Here is a 25,700-nt window from a genome sequence, read left to right as displayed (position 1 = left end):
AGGACTCCGGTTTTGGCAACTGAGAATTAACATTAACCTCTCTGGCATTATTTGCAGCGAGAATTTGCGCGGGTTCGGAGATTCTATCTGTGAATGTCGGTAACATTCACAAAATCCAAACATTTCTCTTTCCTTAGGATGGCTTTCCACTAATATACGACGGAAATATGTCCTCGCTGCTTTCCTTTATGTATTGTTTCTTTATAAAAATCCTGAATATTTACGTAACCTATTCAAAACTAAGCCTAAAAATACTACTATGACTACAAGATCAGATGCAAACGTCATCTACTATCCCGCTCATTGTACAGCATCTTTCCAGAAATCATTCCAGGTTGTAAGATCCTATCTCTGGAATAATCTACCAGATGAAGTAAAAAATATTGTTTTTTAAATCGTTAAAGGCCAAAGTTTATAGATTATTACTTACTTCCTCATTATGACTTATTGTTTACATGAAGAAAAATTTATAAGTATCTCTTATATTTCTTAGGTTGTTTGTTCTTTTCATCGTGTAAGTTACTTAATGCTTTTCCTAAAACTTCTTCCTCATTGGCTCTACTCTCTGTGATTTGTCGCTGGATGATTGATGGGCTGTAATGCTACGCATAATTATTTAGCTGGAATTAATTACAATCCTTTGTGCATATGCATATGAAAACCATGGTATATGTGCCATGGTTGTTCAAGTTGTAGGTAAGATGTAAGCATAGATAGGTGAATGAAAGCAACATTTTAAGGAAACTGCAACAGCTCTTTATTAGTTTTTACAATTATTTGCTTGAACAAATACTATTTTCCTTAAAGACATTTGCGATTTTTGCTTCTAGGGGTGGGGGGGGGGGTAGCTGCCCCCTCCTGCCCCTCGCTGGGTACGCCCATGCTTAGAGGACATAAGTCCCAGAACAATAAAGATATTTCTAAATTTCCAAATAGCAAATTTCCTCTCCTTTAATTCGTAAATCTCCGACTGCATTCCTTTGGCCCGTTCCTGCGGCGAGCGCGGGGCCAACTAATCCGCAAAACCGATTGTGGGGATGACCTTCGCCTTCCGTGTACGAACCTTGAGTGGAGCTTGCAAAAAAAAACAATCGGAGTCTCGCGGCATTCGTCATTCACCAGACTGGTCATCTTAAAAAGATCTCGACAGCCGATGGCCTCAGTGTAGTCATGCGAAGCATCCAAGTAAAACTCAGGAAAGAGCGGACACCGTCTTCGTGTTTAGTGTGCTGAAGCATGGTTAATCCAGCAGCGCCTCTGGAAATTAGGCATTATAAGGAGAAATGTTGGGACATATATGCAATATAATTGAAGTTTTTTCTTAATCTTCCTTTAATTCTAATTTAAACGCATTTTTTACTTACTCGAGCATGGCAGTATGTAGCTGAAAATGACACGTTTGCTTAAAAACCGTTGCATTAAATGTTGGATTCGAGTAGCGTTACGAAGTTGAATAATTCTTTTATCGCGTCAATACTTCACCCGAGAAACCTGTCAATTATTTGACAGGAGAGAGAAAACTCTAAAAAAAGATGCTTTCTTTAATATTTTTCGCTATTTACCAAAACTCAAAATTAATGACATTCCATGATACAGAGTCGAGGAAATGAAAGATTTTAAAGTTTATTATATTATTGTTGTAAAATCATATAATTGAGAAATTTAGATAAACCCGTTATATCCCAATGTTTCTTCTAAGTTACATAAAAACTGTCTATATTTTCAGCTCTATTCAGGAAAGATTTAAACAACATGTTATTTTGTGCCGTAAAATTAAACGGTGAAATATGTGGCTGCCACAATAATTGATTATGATTGAGTAGAAAATTTTTACTTTTTTATAATTAAAAGTCTTGAAATTTAATTTCTCCCTGCAGCTCTGGGATAGAATTGATTAATCTAGCCAAGTTTTTCACGGGAAATAGTTCGGACGACTCAAAATGGTGAATGGCTTCCACCAGCCATTACCATTGGCGCAACCATGGCTCTTCACTACAATTGATTAAGAGCATTTTTATTTCCATTGAATTGTCACCGATATTTTCGGGCGATAGCCGGGAATTTTGAATTCTCGATATTCCATTGTTTAAGATTAGCCTAATGCTGATACCAGGCAGTCAAGATTGAACGTTATGAATTTTTTGCCAGTGGTCTACGGATGGCAGTGCGTCGGGACATTCTCAATGTCGGAAACCTTGGATGCCTCGGACGGAGGTAATCTCAGCGATATCTCCTCTTTTCTAATGATATAAGTTTGTGTAGCAAAGGTTGCTAGGACACTCATAATCATCGTCCTAATGTGATAGTCAAGCATAAAAGACTAGAGGGACACATTCTTCCTTTGGCCCGACTAGCTCATTTTTGCAAGAGACGCATTGAATCTAGCATGAATTCGGTGAAAATATGGAGCGACAAATTAAAACCGTGGCCAAGAACAGGGGAATAAAAAATTGATCATAAATTTTAATCATGCGCCGATTCGAGAATTTATTTTCCGTCGTTCCATCTCGTCTTTACAAAAGTTAACGGTGACGTGCGGTATGCATTACTACCGCATTGGTTACAGGTTAACCGAGGCTCATCATCACCGCACGCCACTGATGCCAGGTTTCGATTCACCCATCGCTAGTCGCGCAAATTACCTAAGCTCTGAGTCGCCGCATCAAAATATCATGTCATACGGCTATCAATTTGCTCTGTACGCTATACTTAACGTCCCATTCAACGTCACTACGCCATACTTAACTTTTATAACGGCATCTCCTGATTCTAACTGCTGTGAATTGACGCCGAGTGTTTTCCGGAGTATGGTAGGCAAAGAAAAGGGGGTTTTCTGCGGGATAATTTCATTCCCCTATGCGTGGTAATGATTTCCTTTGGCCTATTCTTAGGACTTTGCATGTCTTGAACATAACTCCAGATGTTCACGCCAAGTTAGAGAGCTAAAGCAGAAATGTCTCGCAGCAATAAAAAGACTTTTGATCTAGACCGTGACCGACACACGGAAGCAGAATATGAGCTGTCATCACAGGAAAATAGCGTGAAGGATGCTGACATTTCAAAGGCATCTGAAAGGAATGGGTGATAGAAGGATTAGGAAGGTGATCATTGAAGGGAATAGAAATGTCTATCAATCGAAGTATAGGAGGAAGTGAAGAAAGACTTGGAAAAGGATCTCACGCGACAGCAAGATTCAAATCTAATGGGGACATAATTCCAACTCTCTCGTAACAAATTCTGGTTTCAATAGGGTGGTTTCCTATTATTTTTTTATTGCCTAAATCAAAAGATTATTATTCCTGGAGTACGTATTTCACGCATTTAGATTTTTAAATGACGATATCTATTTTTCGCAATTAAATGAAAAGTGAAAATTTTCAAGCGCGCGAAAACGCGACGGCTAAGTATGAATGCCGGGAAAACTCCGTGTGACGTCGTTCTGGTTCCCGCTGCCACAAGTGAGGTGACCTTGGAGCGAGGCTTTGAGCGCTGATACGACGCAGGATGCTAGCAGGTAGCTGATTGCCCTGCTAGCTGGTAGCGCTTGGCTTAAATAAGGATTATTAATACCTTATCAAACGAAGAAAACTTTCCGGCTTAGCGAGTTTTAATAAGTGATTATTAAGACATGTTTCCCTGAGCTCTGTGCCTCATGCATGCATTGGTAATCTCAGACGATGTAAAACTCCTATCCACTCGTATAGAAACTAGGTCTCTGTGACGTCACGTGAAGTGGCATCGCATGGGCGCCAATCTGGCCTTTTTCAAATGAGGATAAAAATTGACCATTGCCGTTTGTCTAAACCGGTATTTCTAAAACCAAATACTTTGCATATTATGAATACACTAATGGTGGGTAACGAATCACAATCAATGCCTTTCGTTTTCTTTGATGAAGGAAACTACCCTATTGTGATAATCGTTACAAAGAAATACTGGGCAGAGTATAATTTAGACTAGTAAATTTTACCAGCCATTTTTGTTCAATATCTTTCATATAATCTTGTTTGATGTGAGGCACGATGTGGTGGAGGTTCTTAATGTTAGTAAAATTAGGTATTGCAATATTTCCTCTGGGTTTTATTTTAACACGGCGCGTTTCGTTGTTACAAAAACATAATAAGTGCAAAATAAGTCTTAAGATTTCTTCCTTAAGGCCGTTTTACACGGGGCAAGTCATTGCGCAGGTTAGCACTGCATTCATTACTAAATCTTGCGTGAAAAAATTATTTCTCAGTCAAATGCGTTGCCGCTTTACACGGTACTCGCAATTCATTCACGAAATTTCGTTTGTGGAGTGCGCGAGTGGCGTGTCACTTGTTGGAACAAGGAACAAACGAAATTCACTGCGCAGCGTTATTGACATACTGGTCCGTGCAAATGCACTGTCACAAAAGCGATTATCCTGAAACTTTAGCAGACGATAATACGCGTACAATTAATAAGGTAAAGCGGTGAGAAGGGAGACGAAGATTCCATGCATAGTTAAGATTGCTTTTGCCACTTCCAGGAATTTATACTTTCCGGCGACGCGCACTAATCGGAATAAGGCTGAAATCATGATCGAGAATAACAAACTTTTCACGTCTAACAAAGGAATCCTCTATAATATTGTAATATATGGATATAAATATTGTAACATGGTTGAATATTATATCTGCCGGAAATGTGATGGAATGCACCATGAACTTAAACTAATTTCTATCTTCATAGAACATACACTCGAGATGAATCAAATAATCATTCACTCATTAAACGGTACGGTAGATTAAGAAATTTTATGCGTCGCAAACCTTCCTATTGTTCAATACTTAATGCAATAGATATACATAGATTTGAAAAAAACGATATTCTAATGATATTTTCTTGCGTTTACTTCTCTACCACTGTAGTATCGCGAGACATTATTCAAGACACCATGATCTGGAAATCACTAAAAGTTAGCTAATCAAATATTTCATATAGGTACTTAGACATTTATTCTCATACAACTTGTCATTTTCACATACGATTCTTATCTATTAGTAGAAATTAGGGGAATTTTTGCTCAGTTCACGAGAAGATTCTGACTAATATTCATGGCTACCACTGCAACATCTATCTGAAAAAAATGTTCAAAACGCGAGGATGCGAGAATTAGAGCAGGAGGTATTTTGCCGTGTCACATCCACGCATTCTCGCATGTGTTCTAGCAATTCACCGCTTTACGCGACGCAATTTTGATTGCGCCATCGTACGCACGTCAGATTGCGTAATGACGTGCCCACTTTAAAATGGTCTTTATATACGTTTTGGTGCTTGAAGGGAGGGGGTAAGGCGCCTTACCCCCTCCCGTATAGAATAGGCGCCGTGTAGAATTTTGCTGACTTTAAAGTGAAATTTCCGAAGAATGTGGCATTGAGGGTCATTTTTTGACGGTAGCAAAAGCATTACAAGGATATATTTAGAATTATTTGCAGAGATGACATTCCCTTCGATTCGCGGCGTAACCTTGGCACTAAATTAAAAGAATCATCATTGGATCTCGACGTGGAGAAGCTGAGCATGCGGCGAGCTGTCAAATAAGGAGGGATTGAGGAAAAGAGTGTAGGAAGATGATAATGAAGAAGAAGAGGCTAATGGGATTTTATGCGCACGGTATAAACCAGGGGTGTCATGGTACCGGAACGGCAATTTATAAAAAAAGACATAATAGTCAAATAACACTTTTATCAATTTTGCTGCCTCAAAGTTTCGGATTTATGCATTCGTAACCAAAACAAACAATTAAGTAAGAAAAAATAAATAATTACTTGCAATAAAAAACACAGAGAGTAATATTTCACTTCCAAAGAAAGCCATTGTGCAGACGTATCTTGTGCTCTATAAGACTATAAGTCGGGGACCTGGTCGTAGTTTAGTGGTCAGCAGTTCTGCACACAATCTTCTCGGTTAGATGGTGTGGATCATTTTGTCATTCAAAACGCTGACAACAGGAGGTTAAGATGTGCCGGTGATTACTGCAGAATCCAAGTTCGAACACCATGCTCGAAATGCCTTCGTGGACTTTGCATACCGTGTTTCAAGGACTACCACTCAAAAATGTAATGCTCAACATCAAATATGCTTTGACAGCTCATGTTATTTATGATTTTCAAGTCAATTTTTTGTAATTTTACAGTATTTTGAGGTATGGTAAACAATAAAAATTAAAACTTCTTTAAAGCTATCCAGATTATTATTACCTTTAAATCCAAACCTTTATATGAATAGTCTATATTGTTTTTCTCGAATATAAGCACCAAAATCGCAGGTACCTGCGAAATTTTGACTCCATAACTGCCCAGCGTAGTCATATGGCTACGGGTCTTTTCTCGAAAGCGGTATGGTATATCACCAAAATACTTTGTAGGCGTTCTTAAGGTGGCCATAGGATTAAAATAATAAAATATATTCAAAACCGCAAACAAAAAGTTTTCTGGGCGGAAATGGGTTAAGGAAAGCGCGTCCCGGCACTGCTGATTTTGCCATAACGTCACTGGTATAAACCCAAACTACGTGTACCCAAACGTCTCTGCCAGCATGAATCGTGTTTTTAAAAACCTCAGTTTGGCTGCTTCATATATTTATTTATTTATTTACTTAACAACTTTCAAGGTACTGACGTAAGACCCAAGGCGTGTTTGCTGTTTTTTATATAATCTGCTGAGGTACTGATTCTTAAAATCTGGATTTGAGAAAACGCTAACCTCAGCTTTCTAAACCATGACTGCAAACTTATACCTTATTTACAGAAATTTTTACTTGAGGGAAGCTTTTGCGAACCGAGGCTATTTCTGGCAGTCGATAGGAAGAGATCCAATAGTTCCGGAAATGCCTGAAGTCGACGGAGGAAGTAGCACAAGGAACAGCATAATGACGTGAGAATCAATTAATTCGGGGAAATAATGAGGAAGATTGTGTTCCTCAACGAGGAAAAGTGTGCAGGTAGAGATTAAGGTAGGCTTAGATGCATGGGCGCCCACGCACGGGTCAAGAGGAAGCGGCTACTCTCCTAGTCACTCAAAGAAATATCAATCGTGTCAAGTCCCTGTTCTGCAATGCATTTGATCCTTCGTTTACTCATGTCTTACCACGGCTTCCCCTTGCTTTGCCTTCAGCGTCGTGAGTTTTCGATAAATAAATTTTTTTAAAGATTTACGATAAAGAAAGATTTTTGATAACGAAAACAATGCCATTAAAAAAAAACGAACGAATCTCCAGTTTATGATAGAATTTATTCTTTAAATTTCAGATGGTGCCTTTTCTGAGCATAAATTACGTCACCGCAGGATCAAAAGCATTAAAAAGCATTACGATAAAGCACATCACAAAAATATTAAAGTCAATTGAAAAATATCTTAAAGAACTATAAAAATTTAAATTGAAAACGATTCAAAACATTGTAATGTTGCTAAAATGAATTTATAATTTAAATTTAATGAGTAGATTTCTAAATGTAACATCAAGAATATACATTTAATTTTACTTAAAAACATTTCCGTCCATAATATTCATGTGCCTTCGCAAAAAACCTCGAATAGAGTTACCTTTGCAATGTATATTTCTCATTTCTTCATGTTGGGTTAATAACATTGCAAAATATTTAGAAAATTTTCACTCACAGGAGACGCAGCTAAGGATATGCTAATCTTCTAAGTCTTAGCTTAACTTTTCCAAGGAATTGCTTAACTTCTTGCCGTAAAAAAGCATATCCCCGTTTCTTTTAGCTTAACACAGGTTAAACATGAATATTTCGGATACGTTTGTTGCCACACAAATTTCGATTTAGAGAGAAATCAGGCCATAAATGGCACAACTATGCCAGACAAGAAAGTATATTTTCTTTTGCGCGAGGAAACATTTTCCCTGTGATACATCAACATTCACATAAACGTGTTTTTTACATTTTCTTACGTACTCTTGGATTTTTTTACGCATTAAAAAGAATGTAAGGAATGAAAAAACTGGACATCTGGATAAATTTCCTCACGAAGTTGAAATTCGATTTTAATTAAAAACTAGTCACATATTCCCTTTCAAATCAAGGTATTATCTAGCCATAAACTTAGCGAAAAAGCACGCCTGGAAAGAAAATAAAAAACGCATTTTGTTTTTATTTAATTGAGAGAATACGTAAGAATAGGAGAGCAAAAAAATTTACACAAGATGTTAGAAAACCTTCGCCAAGAATGAAATTTTCGAACATGAGAAAATTACACGTGATGCTTTTCGATAATAAATAACTTCCCAGTTCTTAGCCTCATTGAATACATTTATGGACGCCTATGGCTGGATTAGCATCATTTTCATTTTTCCAAGACCATGCAGGCGCCTTAAGGATTAGACGTCATGTTCGCCTTTGGTGTAAGGCAGGTGGGCCGCGACATGGTACAGAAGTTCCTAGTTGACGAAGGTAGCTGTTTATAATATTTATTTCCACCAGAGGTAGAAAACCGATTTTTTTCTCAAAAACAAGCTACATTTTCCCTTTCAAATCAAAGTTTAATTTGAACAATTTAAACCTTGATTTGTAAGGAAAAATAAGACTTGAAAATGTTGAAACGGAAAAACATATACCATAAATTGAACACTTATTGAAAGAACACTCCTGGAAAGAATAAAAAACGGATTTTGAATTTCTTAAATTTAACACATGCATAAAAATACAAACGCAAAAAATCAAACCCATATTTAAAAACCTTCGCCAAAAATGAAATTCTCAAACGTGAGAAAATTACACTTGCTACTTTTCGGAAAGAAAATGAAAACCCATCAGGATCGCCTTTGGCGTAAGGCAGGTGGAGTCGCGACACAGTTCTGCGGGGCGGGCTCCTCGTCGACGAGGAGTAAATAAAGACGACGAAACAAAGAGTGGAGTGAGTCTTCACGAATCTGTCGAGGATAGGCGCCCGTTTCGTTTCGCGATCCGCGGCGCATTCCTGCCTCTCTTTCAGCCAACATCTCCGCCTATCTCCCGCGTTCTTCCTTTGTCTTTCCTCCAAGGACGCACATTCTCCAACGACATGCGTCTTTGCCCTTGGAGACGCGACAATCGCTCCCGGGGTGGATGGGTGGGTGGGATGGGTGCCCGCTCCTGCCTTAAGGGGGCCCCGCAGATTCTGCATCAACCTGTCCCCTCCACCGATGCCGCCAGCCACGGAGATTCCACACAAAACCGCGGCGTAGGAGTCTGCCGAATGTACCGACTCGAGTGCAGGTATTGCAGTACACGAATGTGTAAATTAGCACAAATGGTTGGTGCGCCAATACCTACTTCGGTAGTCAATTAACCAGAGAGGTATGAGCGTCAAAAAATGTACTTCATTGCCCATGTTAATTACCGTGGGTACTCGAAGAGGAGTAGGCACGTATGTTTAAGCAACCGTATTCAACTAGACAACAATAAATGGAGTATCCATAAAAGTACTCGAGAACTATATTAGGTAGTCGAGTACCCACGTATTTGTCTGGGTATTCAATTACAAATATGAGTATGTGTTTAATCGAAGGGACTATCCGGGAAAGCGTTGTTGAATTCTAGAAGCAATGGAGTAGGTACTCATTGAGGCATTTAATAGTCGGCCTTCGGCCGGGACTTTTTTATTTGTCCACTTGTCTGGTTATTTATGTGCTTGGGTACCCACATAAATATCAAGGGCAGATTAAGTCGTAGTTACTATGTGGTCCACCACTTCTGGTGACACATACACAGGAAATCACGCTAAAAAATTTCGACTTGGTTCTTGGAATTCGGGCTTGCCAACTAATATCATTAAAATCCCTCACCAACAAAGGCAATAGAAATACACAAAAGCCAACAAATAGCGAACGGTTACAGCTCTCAGAAATCAGCATTTGGACGTAAAATCCGCCCGGCCTTTATCCGAGGGATTAGAGATATGGAGAGATAAAAACAAATTCACTGAAACTAACGATTATTTCTGAGGTGTCCTATACGGAAATTCTGTTTTCACGAATATAATGCCGGGCAATTCCTATCACCGTCCTTCACAAGCGGTTGACGGTCAGAACGGTTACGGACGAGCGCCTGCTAATCCGGGTGGTTTCCATCTAAGCCTGAGCAAGGAATCCGAGGACCAGAGGTAACATAATCTTGAAGTGCTCCAGTATATGCGTATTAACTATTACAGCTGTGCTAAAAGTGACCTGAGAATCTTTTCTTGAATGCATAAACGCTGCTTTTGTCATTCCAACAGCAGCGCACCCAAGATTGCGTTACAATGGTATTCTCGTTTTTACTAAAAATAATCAGTGTTAAAATATTTCTTGGAGTGTAGGTCAACGAATGTTATGCAAAAAGTTATAGCCAACGTTTTTGTTTATTTTAAACCATCATCAGGGCTTAACTTTGTACACATTTAGTGATAATATCAATTATATATAATTTATTGATATTATCAATAAATGTGTACAAAGTTGTGGTTTAAAATAAACAAAAACATTGGCTATAACTTTTTGCATAACATTCGTTGACCTACACTCCAAGAAATATTTTAACATGAATTAAACGAGGTCAAGATAAGGAAAACAGATAAAAATAATCAGTAAGCATTTTGTTCTTCATGCTTGTAGCCTAGAATAACTTGTAGCAATAGAGAAAGTCACATTTCGTTCAGGCGAGGTAGTGGCACCACTCAATTTTTGGGAATACTTTCTTCACCGATAGTACTTGTAGGTCAGACAAGCAACATTGAAGGTAGCTTTCGATCGGCTTTTGTCTCTTCAGGGATAAATAATGAGATTTTGAGAGCAGCCTGCAGTATATTCATCTATCCCCCTTTTACATTCTTTGGGGTAATTTATTTAAATTATTAGCAACATTTTATTTCTTAAATAATGGGAATGCTTCCAAGAATGATTCTATACATTTATTTGCAGAGAATCAATTCAATTTTTACCTTTCAACAATGGAATTTTATATTGCTTACGAAAACTGGCTTTCAATTTTATCAATGTTATTAATTCGTCAATGCTATTAGCACAAAACATTTTGTCTCTCGTATGTACTGAATAAAGCGATTTACAATGAAACTAACGACAAAACTATCAACCAAAGCATTCCCATTTCACGAAGCCTCCCTTCAATTTCTATGGGTACTTTCAGAGTTCAAATGAGTTTTCTTGTAAATACGTCTTTTTAATGTTCTCTTCAACCAGGAGCCACCAACCAGCGAGCTGAGTACTAAAAACAATTTCATGGACCCATACAACCATAAGCAGCCATCATTTTTAAAATTTACAACAATGAATGCTAACGTTAAGAGAAAATCGCTTAAATTTAGTGAATTAAATATTTATTTTGAAATTTGTTATTAAAACACAATTCTTTGAGTTCTACGGGGAATTACATGGTCAAATTGCGTCCTGGGAAGCTATTCTCGTTCAAAACGCAACCTCGGTTTACCGAACTGCATTTCATTAATATTCACGTTAGAAATGGAACAAAAAATAAGCTTGAGTAACGTTAACATGGCGACTTCATCGGAAAACACGAATAAGAAGCCGACCTTTCCCTTAAACGATTGCAAAATTTCTAAATTAAGATAATCCCTCACTGCGACATTGATGGGCAGGTCCCTGCGAGATGAAACACCAGATCTTGGTAAAACGCTGCGTCTTCTTTGTTTCGACCCTCCTACGGCGGCATGAAAGAAACTTCAAGGCCTCCGCTAACGCCACGAGACTCAGCGAAGCGTAAAGACGTTTGAAAGGCACGTCTTTACTCAAAACTATGTAGCATCGCCGCGTCACTCGCAACGGTTAAAGAGTTTTCGGTCGTGCTCGCACCAGCGCCCCCTTACCACTTCTCTTGCCGCGTGCAGAAAGATCGAAGGCGCCTCCACGAGCTCTAAAATTAGCGATGAAATTGTACCGTTTCGCGTCGCGCTTGCACGGTCACGCCAAAACTTCGGGTCACCATTCTTTCGAGGATAAGGCATCAGCGTCGTCCTTCTACCAACCGTTGGGCTATGTTTTTGTTAATAAAGATTTCGTGCTTTCCCGGCGAATGGACATAGTGAAGAGTTCTCGGGATCGCCACCGGGTCAGGAACTCCACAGTTGCCGACGTTTCGATGTCCGACTCAGTCATCGAAACGTCGGCAACTATGGAGTTCCTGACCCGGTGGCGATCCCGAGAACTCTTCACTATATGTTTTTGTTCTTTCCCACATGGGCGTACCCGGCGAGGGGCAGAGGCCCCCCCCCCCTAGAAGCAAAAATCGGAAAATTCTTTAAGCAAAAGTTAGTACTGAATTGAAACGAAAGCATTCGACAAATTTTCTTTCAACCCACGACAAATGATATGTATTAGTATAAGATATGTTACTAAAATAAAAAATATTTTTTCAAGGAAATAATCTCATAAACTAATGTCACAACTTGGTTTGCCCCCCCCCCCCCCCATAGACCATGGCTTTCCCCCCTAGACCATGCCTTGTCCCCCCTAGCTATAGTCCTGGGTACGCCCTTGCTTTCCCAGCGCATGATACCGGCGAAATCTTCTCGGATTTTCTACCGGGTGAGTTGCTTGTAGGCCGACGTTTCGATGGCTACCTCTACCATCGACCTCAGGGAATGGCAATGCGAAAATGGTGCCTTATTATTTAGCGGTCTGTTTCGCGCTAAAACTTCTCAGGTTCTCTCTGATTGCCTCGCGCTATTTATTTTCCTTTCTTACTTGATTTTTCGTAGTTCTGGGTTCCAGAACAAGCGACCCTTGAGTGTTTGCCGCGAATACACGATGAAAATAAAGTAACAGCCAGTGCTGTAGTTGGGAAAAAAATTAGGCGGTACCAACCAAAATTTGCTAACAGCTGAACATGTATCATACATTCGGCCTTGATTGAAATGTCAAACTGTGACTCTTATTCCAAGTTTTGACATGAGATAACTCTGAACAAGTAAACAGTCATTCCCGATTTTTATTTCTGAAATCCATAGGAAAATGTACAGTAGGGCTATTTTTTACAGATTTAAGAAGGTAGTTTATGTAAGAAAAATAAGAAAAATAGTTATCCTTGTGCAAATATTTGAAATACATTTTGTAATAGTGAATGCAATCGGCAATAGAACAAATAACTGAATGCAAAGAAATTTTACTTCTCATGTGTGCTAGCACCAGACCTATGTAAAAAGTTTAAGATGGTAGCCCCATAGCTATTCAAAGGGGTACCTATATATTCCATAATTATTTAAGTATGTTCTAAAAAAATGTAATATATTTGATTGTAAATGGAATAAAGTTATATATTATTATTAACTGGTACGCTTATAACAAGTTTGGATTTTAGGGGGTACGCCGCACCGACCCAACTACAGCACCGGTAACAGTGATACCTCAGAGTAAAATCAAAGAACGGCGCTGAAAATAGCTGCGAAGTAACGACTGGCAGTAGTAAGAAAAAAGAGAAGGAAGAGGAGTGTGGTAAAGTTGGGGGGAAAGAGTAAATGGGAGTGTGGCTTCGAACTCTGGTCGTGTGCAAAGGAATCGAAAGAACCCGTTCTATCGAGCGAAAAAGGGCGCACGTATAAACATTATGAAAAAAAACTGTTTCATATGACAAAATGTTTTCGTTTAAGCATATACGAAACAGTACCATTCTCTTATGACCTAGACCTTTTACTTTTAACCATGTATTTATGAATGGATATAAATCTAGTCCTGATACTTCCACTTCTTTGTGAGTTTCAAATTTAGAGTGAATAAATTGCAATCAAAATAAAGAAGGTAAAATCCAGTGGCGCAACGAAGGGGGGGTTTTGAGGGATAAACCCCATTTTACTTAATTGGATTGATATTACTAATAGAATAGTGCAAGGATTAATAAGATATCCCTCAGAAAGCCGTAAAAATCACAATTTTGTACCATTTATCTTAAAATTCTCCAATTTATTAATATCGCACCAACAGCCTGGTGGGTATACCATGCCCCCATACACCCCGCTGTTAGTTGCACCCAAACCCCCCACCCCAGCCTTAATTCCTGGCTGCGCCCCTGGTAAAACCAAACGTAATACTAATCAGTCAATCAGACCCACCATACTCATTGCATGAACTCGAATTTTGCCATTTCAATCTTAGTCGCATCGGCAGAAGCCAGAAATTGCTCTGGTTTACCATAGCTATGATTATTATATTGCTTTTGTTCCCGAGGTAAGGGTTTATTGCACACATATGTCCAGTGTCCTGTTTAAATATTGGGGAGGATAATGGCAAAAATATGCATCGGATGATTACAAGGTAAAAAAGATATTATAAATTAGTAAAAATATCACTGAAATACAAAAAATATGGCTCTCGCTACACATAACAGGCTATAGAAATACACAACAAAGTTATGGGTTGGAGAGTGAGTAATTCGTTTCAGGGAGGGTCTAGTCGTCTACTGTTAGATAAACACTGCCGAGCACAGAGGGTAAAAGTAACCCCTCGCTAACTACTATTTTTTCAGGTACTCAACCGGTGAGGGGAGATTAACATGAGCCTAATTTATCTTCCCCTTCCCCGGTTAATTAACTTCCTTCCCTTTGACACGGTTCTCAGCATCCCTCTCTTCTCAGATAATTACTCCCTCTTTCCAGACCGACTGTTCTCCTCGTCTTTTCGGAGGTTTCTACACCTCGTCCTACATAGCCAGTACTTTCTTACTCCTTTTCTTTCCGTCAATCACACCCTCTCTCTTCTCCTCGAGGTTCACGCATCGAATATCTAATTTTTTTTCTTTTTCGCCTCCTCATTTAACGGTGTCCATCTTTGCGCAACGAAAAGCAGCATACACCAGATCAGACTTTTCAGGACTTTTAAACAGCGATGGTCTCTTTATCTCTTTCCTATTGACACTCGCCTCCATTGATACAGCTATTCTTTTCCTGTTCCCCAAACAACTGCGCCCTTTATCGTCTAAGGTGCTGCACAAACAGTTGAACTGTTCAAACAGTTATTTTTTGTAAAACAAAATGCTTTCACACGTTACCTTTATCAAAGAGCGCATTAAGCTCAAAAGCATACGAATTAAATACTCTATTAACGCCACAATCTGTGGGTCAGTAGAGTTGGGTTAAGGTAGAGGTCATTAAGACAGATCAACAAGCATTTGAACTTCATACGCCAGGTAGAGTGGCAATTGTATTCCCTGGGTCATTTACAACCGTGATAATTTTTGGGTTGCCTAAGGTTTCGGAAGGTTATGAACGCAGAACCGTTCGACCTTTAGGTGCCTTTACACCGAGTAACATGTTATGTAAACAAGTTACATAAAAAATATTTTACGAAAAAGTTAAAAATCCGCGTAACAAGTAACTTGTAACATTGTGTTGCAAAACAAAAATTTGTGTTACATTACAAGTTTTTGGTTTCCCGCACGAAGTGGGAAAATGTGTAACATGTCACAGAAAAGAGGTGAGGCACAGGTTGGGGATAGCCAGTTGACGGGTGGGTTAGGACTTAATCTGTAACATGTTATTTGTGCATTTTTGGCTTCGCTGGACTCTTGTTATAAAACAAACGTTATATAAAACAGATGTTACAAGTAACTTGTTACATATAAGATGTTTATATAACATGTTACAAAGTGTAAACGCACCTTTATGTTTAACCCTCTAAGTCACAGACGTACCAGAAATTTAAAAAAATGCATAAAATTTTCAACTAACCTTCACTCCTGCAGTCTGAGTAAACTGCAGGATCATCGTCATCAGGTCCATTGCATTTGGAAAATATACTAGCCTATAAACATAATAGCCGTGGGGCGCGGAACGTTTCGTTTACGTTTCATTTTTACTCTGATAATTATGTTGCGATGCTGCATATATCCGGTTTTAGTCAAAAATACATTTATATTCAGTTGTAGTCCACCATTTGTCTTTCAAAAAGCTTTCCGTAAGAGCTTCAAGAATTCGCGTAATATCAAATAACATTCCCCAACAATATAGTACGGCCCAAATTTAAAGGACTGTTGGTAGCGAAAAATAAGAATGTATTATAAAATTTCCACGGAAATAAAATTTTCTTGGTTTCACTCCTTAACCTACTTCTTATATGCGGCGCAGAAAACATAAAAGACACGCAATGCATCACGCCAGTTTCCCTGGTATTCTACTCCCTCTTATTTTCGATCCAAGGACACTTTTTCAATCGCTGCAAATTCATCACCGTTCACCTCTCTATCACTGTTCATCAGTTCAAGGAAAATTTGAAATACGCTCATAGGTGGATTTAGGGGAGGACAGGGGGGCAGGTGCCCCCCCCCCCCCAGACGCTTAACAAATGGATAGTATTTTTTAATACTGCTATCATTGCGTTCGTTTTATTTTTTGTACTACGAGGCCTCATTCATTCAATTTAATATTAATTACATTCACATTAAAATAAAGAAAATATTTTACACAGAAATAATTGTACTTTTTGAAATCTCCAATATAAAAAAGATATATCAGACCCTTGTACCTCCCCCCCCCCCAGAAAAAATCCTGTATCCGCCCTTGATACGGACATAATGAACCTTTCTATCGGCTGATCCCTTCGCATTGTCATAATTTTTCTTCTCATTCCTCGCCATTATAGACACATTCTCATTACATGCTCCGTAAAGCATGGGAAAGTCCTTTCAAGGTAATAATTTTACCGTTTGCTTCATTAATTCTTTAATTAGGCTCTCGCGTCTTAGGAATATGTAAAATAGGGTTATGTATTCGTTAATCGTTTAAGGCTAAATGCGTTGGTAAGAGAAATTCTTGGCTTTAGCATCACCATCTTTTAAAAAGGAGCTTGGTAGTAACAACTCTTCCATGGTTTAACACCAAAACTCTTTACCATTAGCCCCTTCCAACGGCAACTCTCTTCTCTTTTTCCTTCCATCTTACAAGAAATGCAAATTAGGCTGTCTATATGATCATTTACGGCTAGATAGCCAGCCAACGGAAATTCTTGGCCCCAGCGTCACACCTGTTTCATAAGGGGCTCGGCAATGGCCTTGACGACACGAAATCCTTGAAATATCTAAGACATTGACGTTGACTGGTATAAATTTTGCACAGGATTGCGCTTAGAGAACTATGGAAAAAATTTCAAATAAGCAACGGTATTAAGCAGAGCTCAAAATCATACTCTTAGTTTGCAAATAAGTGCGAGGCAGAAAGTTGGCTGACCAATCACAGGACATGGATTTCCGCAGAGACTGCGATGTCCCCAGCGGAAATTGCGAATAGAAATTTATAAGTATGCGCGCGCTGAAAGTTGACTGCGAATAGACTAATAGACCCACAATATTAAAGGGTTTCTCGCTTTGTTTTCGATCTCAGGCAAACTTCAATTGCAATACTGAACCTTCATTAATTATAATCCAATGTTACAAAATGCCTGTGACAGGGAAACATGTGATTTTGACTTTGAAAAACCGTAATTATGGAAAAATGGTCGCGGATGAAAATCGAATGCAAGGATATGAAACTGTCTTCTTCCCTTCATCATACTATAAAAAATGTGATCAGGTACATCACATGAAAGTAATTTTAACATCTAGTGAAAGTGAACCTACTCGTTGTATACATACTCATTAATTTCCTTCCATAACCGTAATTTTTAACGGGAGCAAACATGTATGCATATGCACCTTCATAACAGACAAACATTCTAGCTTTGCTATAATTACCCGCAAAGAGTTTAGAAGTAGCAAGTTTTCTGAGCAGGGAAAGTGGAGTTAATTCGAGGGAAATGAAAAAGAAACGGCATGGAAGTCAACAGGATATTCTCCATTAGTAAGACATAGCATAGTATCTGCAAACTATTCTGCATTTGTACCTTCGTTTGCGTGAATAATGAAAGAGTACACTTATCTGGAGAGAATTATCCTTAATATAGATGGCTTTGTGCTGACATATACTTCATCGGCTAGTTCGGGCCGCGATATTACGGGTAGCGTTTGCCTGAAGTCAATGTGCCATTCAAGAGAACAGCTCCGCCCTCAAAATGTTTACTAGTTGGGCATCGCGTAAACTGCTGTTTAAAGCCTCTTGTGGCCTTCTGTGGTCAATGGTGTATAATTTTCGATTAATTAAGACATTTAAAGAATTCTTTAACTAAGAGTTCGCTGAGTCACAAATGCTTCACTTTAAGGATCACCAACATCATGGCCTTCACAGTGTATCATGAAAATTAATCCGATATGAATAACTAAACTGTGGTGATCATAAATGACTCTCATGTATAAAAAACAGATTTTGTGCATTAAGTTCTTCTGCTGAGTTGCCCCTGTTGACCACGGCTATTCCGCGAAGGGAAAATGTCAAGGAAACAAATGATACATAAGGTTTAATAAAGCGAAGGACGACGATAGTGTAACGATCACATGGTGAAATTGATAGTCGGAATTTAGGCTGATATAATGGTGCTATATTTCAGGGCACGCGGAATGGAATGAGGATGGAAAAGAATGCGAGGAGATTTGTAAAACGGAAAGACCCATTCACGATGGAGTGTAGAAATCTGAGGTCAGGTGACAGTCAGCGGAGGGTGGGAGATGAAATGCCAAGCGAGAGTTATATTTCTTCGCGAGAGGAGAGACTGGGGTGTTCCATACACTGTCGCACTGTTGCCAGAAAGAAATTGAGAGTATGGTTGAGTAGCTTTAGAGCCTTACGAATCATCTATATCCGAGGTTTAAATTTTAAACCAGTTTCTTACGGTATTCGGTTAAAAAGGGTCAATATCACAAAACATACAAGTATCCGTAAAAATAAATAAAATTATTTTCTATGATTTCGTGGCCCCTTTGATTTGAAGTAAAAGAGTAACCTTTTTTTAATATGAAAGGAATAATTTTTTAACATGAAATTAACATTTTTTCCAATAAATTTTTAAATGATGGTTGCAGCAGAGACATTATTCGATGTATTTTTTAAGAACTTGCAATGATTATTTACGTCGTTTTGACAGTGGGGTTTATTGCCTTTCTATCGTTTACCATTTAGTAACTACTATTGAGAAGTAAATTTATAGGGGAACCCGGGGCAGAATGGGGTATCAAGTTCAAAACATTAAAAAACAAGCCCACAACGGTTTAAGAAATTACCTCACATTTTTAATAGACCTTTCTAAGTGTATTGAACTCTGAAATACAATAATATAGAGCAAAAATATCAATTATATATTTCTTCACTAAATCAAAAAATGAAGTCATTTTCCCCGTTCTGCCCCAAGCATTGGACGGAATGGGGCAGCGTGAAAATTAATTGCAAAAACTAATGAAATATGTGTAACAAAAGAAAAACTACGCTTCTACGTTCTTGTATTTTGATTTGAATGAATATTTTGGTGCAGTACACCTATACTTGGCCTTTTTTGAAGCCTAACCACATCATTCACGCACGTAAGTATATAAGCATTTGCTTCTCTATCCAGTCCTGCACGAAAGGTGTGAGTACATTTCTTAAAAATGGAACAAATGATCTAACTTTCAACTGATTTTGAATGAAAATCGCCGCAGTATAAATATGGACTGGTCTCTTCATCCCATAATTCTTTTATCCATTTTTTTTACTTCCCCGTTCTGCCCCAACCGGTTTCTGCCTCAAGATCACGTTTACGCGTACCTAGGAATTGACACCCGAAAATAACGTTTAGTCAGACGCTCAATTATACGAAACTAAGGATAATTAGACGTACTTCAAACAAATACCAAGAATTACCCAATTTTAAACGTTAATATATGTCTTACCATGGATACAAAAACATCCGAAGTTAGAAAAAAACTGCTGAAATTCACTCAACTCAAAATTCACGTGTTAGTACTCAATTAAAAAAAAACAAATTGCTGCAGAAGATGGCAGTAACAGGTTAATCAATTTCCAATACTCTCTGATAGTTGACGGCACCTCTTCGACGCAAAAAATCACAAACCTCATTTTGCCCCGGCCCCATTCCACCCCGCGTTCCCAGTATGGAGTCTGAAAATATTTTATTAATGTTATTGCTAATTATAACAGCTGAATTTTAATCAACTTATCCCAGCAATGACCACCTAAAATCAAAAATTTGTTTCTTCTGGAGTACCTAATTTCACCACTTCTCATTATTAATGAAACTGGTATTTACTGGATGAAATAACACTTTATTCTATTGCATTCATCTACAAATCTGTAGACTCAATGGTATCTTGAAGGATGAATGCGTTGTTCAACCATCTGCACCAGCTACGGAAGCCACAAATTTAGCAGATACCACAGGCTTTATTTCTTAGACGAATCTTAGCAAATAAAATGTGCATCAGGAATATTTTTCCAATTTTTCCAATCCTTCAAAGCGTGTTCTGGGGCACTCCTAACCATTGCAGTAGGTAAAAAAAACGATTAAAAATATTGAAAGAATAAAGACTCATGCGCCATTTATGAGCATAAAACATCTTGATTGTAGTACCCCACCGATAAAAAGAGTGGATGAATCAGTAGACAGTCTTTGCTATCACATTTGCCTCTCTATGTAAATGCCTTATCTGAGGAGGACAATGTGAGACTCAACGGGGGTGAATATATCATCGGAGCAGGGTTATCGATTTGACGGTTTATCAAATATTTATCAGGCAAACATCGAAAGATTCCAGGGCGAATTCGTCATAACAGCAATGTGAAATATACCCTTACCATAAAGTACGGCAAGACTTGACGTTCTCGTAAGCAAAGAAAGGTAGATTGAATATGATATCGCATGGGATTCGCCGCTATAAGGCGATTGAACTGTAACTTATGATTATTCCCTTAAACTATAATGATTGCAGTAATAAATATTTAAGCGTGAAATCATAAGAAGGACGACTAATCGCTTACTTTTCTTATGCTATTTGATTTCCTTTTTCTTATACATATTTATTTGCGTTTGCCCAGCATTTTCATACTAACCTCAGGTATATAATCTTTTCTTAACTACTAACCGTGTATTGATTTTAGTTTCCTGCAAAAGTGAGATATTGATATTGTCTTTTGGTGAATGGAGCGATGCATGCTTGATTGGTTCTCACATTTCCAGAACACGTGTAAGTATGTGTACATAATTATTTTTTTCCAAAGGTATAATAAAAAAATGTCGCTTCTGGTACATGCTTCATGTAGGTGATTAGTCACCCCGGGCCAAATTCCCTTGCGGTGTTCTGTTCCGTATAAGGTAGATTTATAAGAGCGTTCAACGATGGCAGCATGTCTATTGAAGGTACCCGACGTCAAAATAACTATTATTATTATAGTATTCCACCGATTAAGGTAGGTTTCCATGGAGAACTCAAGAAGTAATCCGGACGCCTCCCTTTCCGTCCAGTACTGTCCTCTTCAATTCACTGTAAGGCCTACTCTCTTTCATTCTATCTAAAAATCCTATTCTCTTACCCCCCCCCCCCCCCCCTTCCCTCGTTTACCTAACATTCTACCCTCTTACACCGTTTTCAACATCTCCCCGCTAAGTACTAAGCACTATATAGGAGAAAATGAATAAATAAATATAATAATTCACTACAATTCACTATCACTGATACGGAATGGTGCGTGAAAGCATGTGGTAAGTTAGACTTTATGGATAGCCTCAGTATAGACAGGATGCAGAGGAGGATGAAGATGGTGAGATGAATGGAGGGGGAACGAAGCGAGAAATAAAAGGGTGATGCGAGGACGCAGAATAAATAAGCGATTGGAGCAAATACCTTTTGACGGGTGATTTTTTTGTCAATACTTGAAATATTCTCCGAAGTGTGATGCGGAAAAGAAAATATGCGGAAATCGGCCCACGCATTCGTACGGGAAAATATCCGTACGTTTCCATCGTCAGGTGATGTCACTTCTGTTCCAAGCGCTATTTTCCTGGAATCATTTCACTGTGGCTTTAAATTCGACTTCATGCCACATATAACTTAATGAGGGGTAGCAATTGGCTTTAATTGCGTATTTCTAACGGAGCCCATATTCCGAAAGTCAATTGCAATAGGAAATAAACCTCTTTAATTTCGGAATTCCCTAACCAGCCACCAGCATGAGCCGATTACGGCGATTATTTTCCTATTTTTATTGTTTTTTTTCCTAGGATTGTTCCCTCCCTATTAAACATTGATTTGTTTCGCGGTTTGTACAATATCCAGAGCTTAGTGAAGGATGTCACTATGTTAGCTCTAAAACTTATTGAAACATGTGGAGGTTCACTGAAAGCTAACCAAACGTATACGCAATGAATGTTATTTTCTACTAAACGTTTAAGTATATTATTCTACATAATTTGTTAAATAATAAGAAAATTAAGCACTGACATTTTAAAGGGAGTTTTTCCCCGAAGATTTTCCAAGTTTCATTTCTTATTTCCATTTAATTTCATCTTTTTGCGAATGAATAACAACCGTATTCATTTCAATGGTTACCAAAGGGTACAGGGATGCAAGACGTCGATTCAGTGAATGAACGTCACAAAAATAGCGTTAGCAAGCATGCTACACTTGTTAGGTAGTGTCATACCTTGCTAGCACTGACCAGGGTAATTAAATCCCAACAATAAATAATTTTTCTCATAAAAAGAACATATAAATCAAGAGGTAATTCCATCACCAATGGCTGAGAAAATATTCCTTATCCTAAAAAAGCACTCTTACGACGCCAATAGAGAGCATTATTTGCAAGTATTGCCTTTCTATTCATTATATATTATAACTATATATTCCATCATAGAGGTCCTAAGTCCCATGGGGACAAAAGCTCTCACTTAATATACAGAGCGCCTACAGCAAGATGTTTATAGCGCATGTAAAGCATACGCAAATAACAAGTAATTTATAAGGTACGGATGGAGATTCAGCATTCTTTCTCGAGTACGAGTAAATAATCAATAAAAATCAACAATTTTCATATCCGTTTATTGAATTCTTAGTAGGAAATAGGATTTTTATACCTTCATTAATTCCAGGTATTACTTTTTCTGGTATACACGATTCGCCACTTCAAGAAAAGGTTATATTTAGATTAATGACGCAAACATGACAATATCGATGTGAGAAGAAAATCACTCAATAAGCATTCTCTGCATAGGAAGATATTTTGCTCACTCCAGCAGTCTCAGATTCAGGACCATGTTTTAAGAGCAACGGGGTAGGAGAACATTTTCAATGGCAAGAAGCGTGAGCCTAAAGATTACCACAGATGAAACAAGTAACACGGCAACGGAAAAGAACAAATATCCAAGGTTAATCTTAATTCGCCAGTGACTGCGATGCAATCACTGAGGAATTTGCCGGCTTCGTAGAATTGGAAGCCGGTACTATATGAAAAAAGAATTGCGAAACCGTTGAAGGCGTTGTCCAAGGCTGAGGTTTCCATGGTTGTCCAAAGGTTACAAGGAAAGAAGTCGGAAAGCGAGCAGTATCAACGGGAATTCATGAATAGAAAATAACGTCAAACATCATTAGTTTCGGTATGATTAGGAGACAGGATAGTAAGTATCGCGGTCTGTTTTATTTTTCACAGAATACTCTTAGTTTTAGAAAATTTGCGTCCTCTTGAAAATGGATGGAATGCGTAGGACGGTGTAATGGATGGTATAGTGCGGGTAAAATAATTTTGGAGTGTAATTGCGAGTTTAATAGCCTTATAATGTATAAAGTATCGACCGAATAAGCTTTATCGATTAAAATATATTACGGCTTAATTAGGGGTGTAGCACGCTGAAAACTATTTTTAAAAATATTCGTTACAACTCTAAGATACACCTAACTGTTTAAGATATAACTTTGAAATCCTAAAATTTTGCCAATCAATTTCAAAAACGCACCAAGAAGGAATATGAATTAGTTTCACTTTTTAATTTTGGCACAAATTTCTATGGAAACATATACAAAAAACATAAATAAACGTTCAAACTTCTCCACCGAGAAAAAAATCCAAGAATGTTACGTATTTTGAAAATTAAAAGCTGGTCCACAATAAAAACACGTGGTATAAGCTTTTTGGTACATTCCGCCCCCGCATTTATTAATTCCGTGAAGATAAAAAAATTAATACGAGCAACCCAACACTATCAGCACAAAAATAAGTATGAGACCTTGAAATATATCGGAAAACTTATTTTTCGCCATAGCGGAACCACGTGGTGCATGCTCCGTAACATGGGCGTACCCAGCGGAGGGCTAGAGGGGGCAGCTGCCCTCTCTAGCCCTCCGCTGCCCCCCCCCCCCCAGGAGCAAAAGTAAATTTGGTTCAAAACGAAATTTAAAAAAAATTATTTGAATTCAAGGAAAGTGACATTAGTATAAAATATGTAATTCAAAGTGCAGTTATAATTTTCTTGAAATTTTGGTTTCTCAACCTTTTCTGTATTAAAACTTGAACGACCACGGCTTGCCCCCCGCTAGTTTTGATCCTGGATATTCCCTTGCTTCATAAATTAAAAAAACGCAGCGAATTAGAAAGCCTTTGTAGCATATTTCGTAATTTAAACACGAATACACTTGTTATCTACATTTTAGTCTGATATACACTTGTACGATGCCAGAAAAAAACTTCAACGGATAGGAAAAATCTCAAACATACGTGAAGATGTTCCGAGAAAGTCCTTTGAGTGCGGTAAATTTTATACGACAACTAGCTTTGGGAGCCCTCGGTGGCAAAGGTCAGAGGCGAGCAGGAGATGTTCCCAGCGATGAAACGTAGAGAGAGAGTCGCGTGTTGAGGTACGTAAAATGCCAGGGACGTCACGAAGTGAAGAGATGGGTCGGGCGCCCGGCCCCCCCTGAGGCATTCGACCCAATCGCTGCCGCTCATTACACAGGCATGCACGCTTTTCTCGGCACACCCTCTATTCAGACGATGCGAACGCCAGAATATATGCACACATGTGCCGTTAACATTTACGCCTTTTATAGAAATATCCCGTCCACGTCTCACTTACTATGCGACCCCTTTGCTTAGCGACATTTTTTTATATTTTATATCGCTAAATTTTTCAAGGAGACACCATCATGGAACTAGGTTATTTTTTTCTTTAAAGTACAAAATGTGTAGCACATTTAATGCTCTAATGATAGTTGATAACTGGGCCCCACTTGATACACGCTTTTGGAAACTACATTTAAAAGATCGACAACCGAAGCCATGATCTACAAAAACGGCACAAGTCGATTTGGTATAAATTTGGGGTGACACTGGAGCGCAATAAATGTTACTAGGTATTTCTTTATACGACTTGAGATATCACATAGTAATAAGTCTATTCACGTGTAATTGTCGAATATATGCCGCCTCTTGTAGTTATAGAGACCTGTAGAAAAAGTGACGTCTTTAATTTTGATTAATGGACTTATGCTATTTTGGAACTATCGGCTTCAGTTTTCTATAGGCTCCTGTGCTTACAAAATCTTTGCCGAAAATATACATAAACTGTGTGTAGAAATGTTTACTTTTAAAGAACTTGTAAAAGTTAAATCATAATACATTGATTATGAGAAAAATAGATTGAAAACATCTCATTGAACTATTTCTTAGGTTGTATTCTAAAGAAAAATGTAATAGGATGGTTTCCTATTATTTTTTATTGCCTAAATCAAAAGATTATTACTCCTGGAGTACGTATTTCACGCTTTTAGATTTTTAAATGACGATATCTGTTTTTCGCGATTGATTGAAAAGTGAAAATTTTCAAGCGCG

The 25,700-nt window shown here is 38.2% G+C and overlaps 1 protein-coding gene across 1 annotated transcript in view; it reads left to right on the top strand.

Annotated features, from left to right (window-relative positions):
- The window catches only part of LOC124160506 (zinc transporter ZIP1-like), a 29,702-nt gene extending 18,474 nt beyond the window's left edge, over positions 1 to 11,228 (top strand). Inside the window, exon 5 of the mRNA XM_046536365.1 lies at positions 11,200 to 11,228. Within this exon, the coding sequence (XP_046392321.1) occupies positions 11,200 to 11,228 (29 nt within the window). The remainder of the gene's footprint in view (positions 1 to 11,199) is intronic.
- The last annotated feature ends 14,472 nt before the right edge of the window (positions 11,229 to 25,700 follow it).

This window comes from Ischnura elegans, chromosome 6, assembly GCF_921293095.1.
Source record: "Ischnura elegans chromosome 6, ioIscEleg1.1, whole genome shotgun sequence".
Lineage (NCBI taxonomy): Eukaryota > Metazoa > Arthropoda > Insecta > Odonata > Coenagrionidae > Ischnura > Ischnura elegans.
This window is presented reverse-complemented; position numbering and strand designations above follow the sequence as displayed.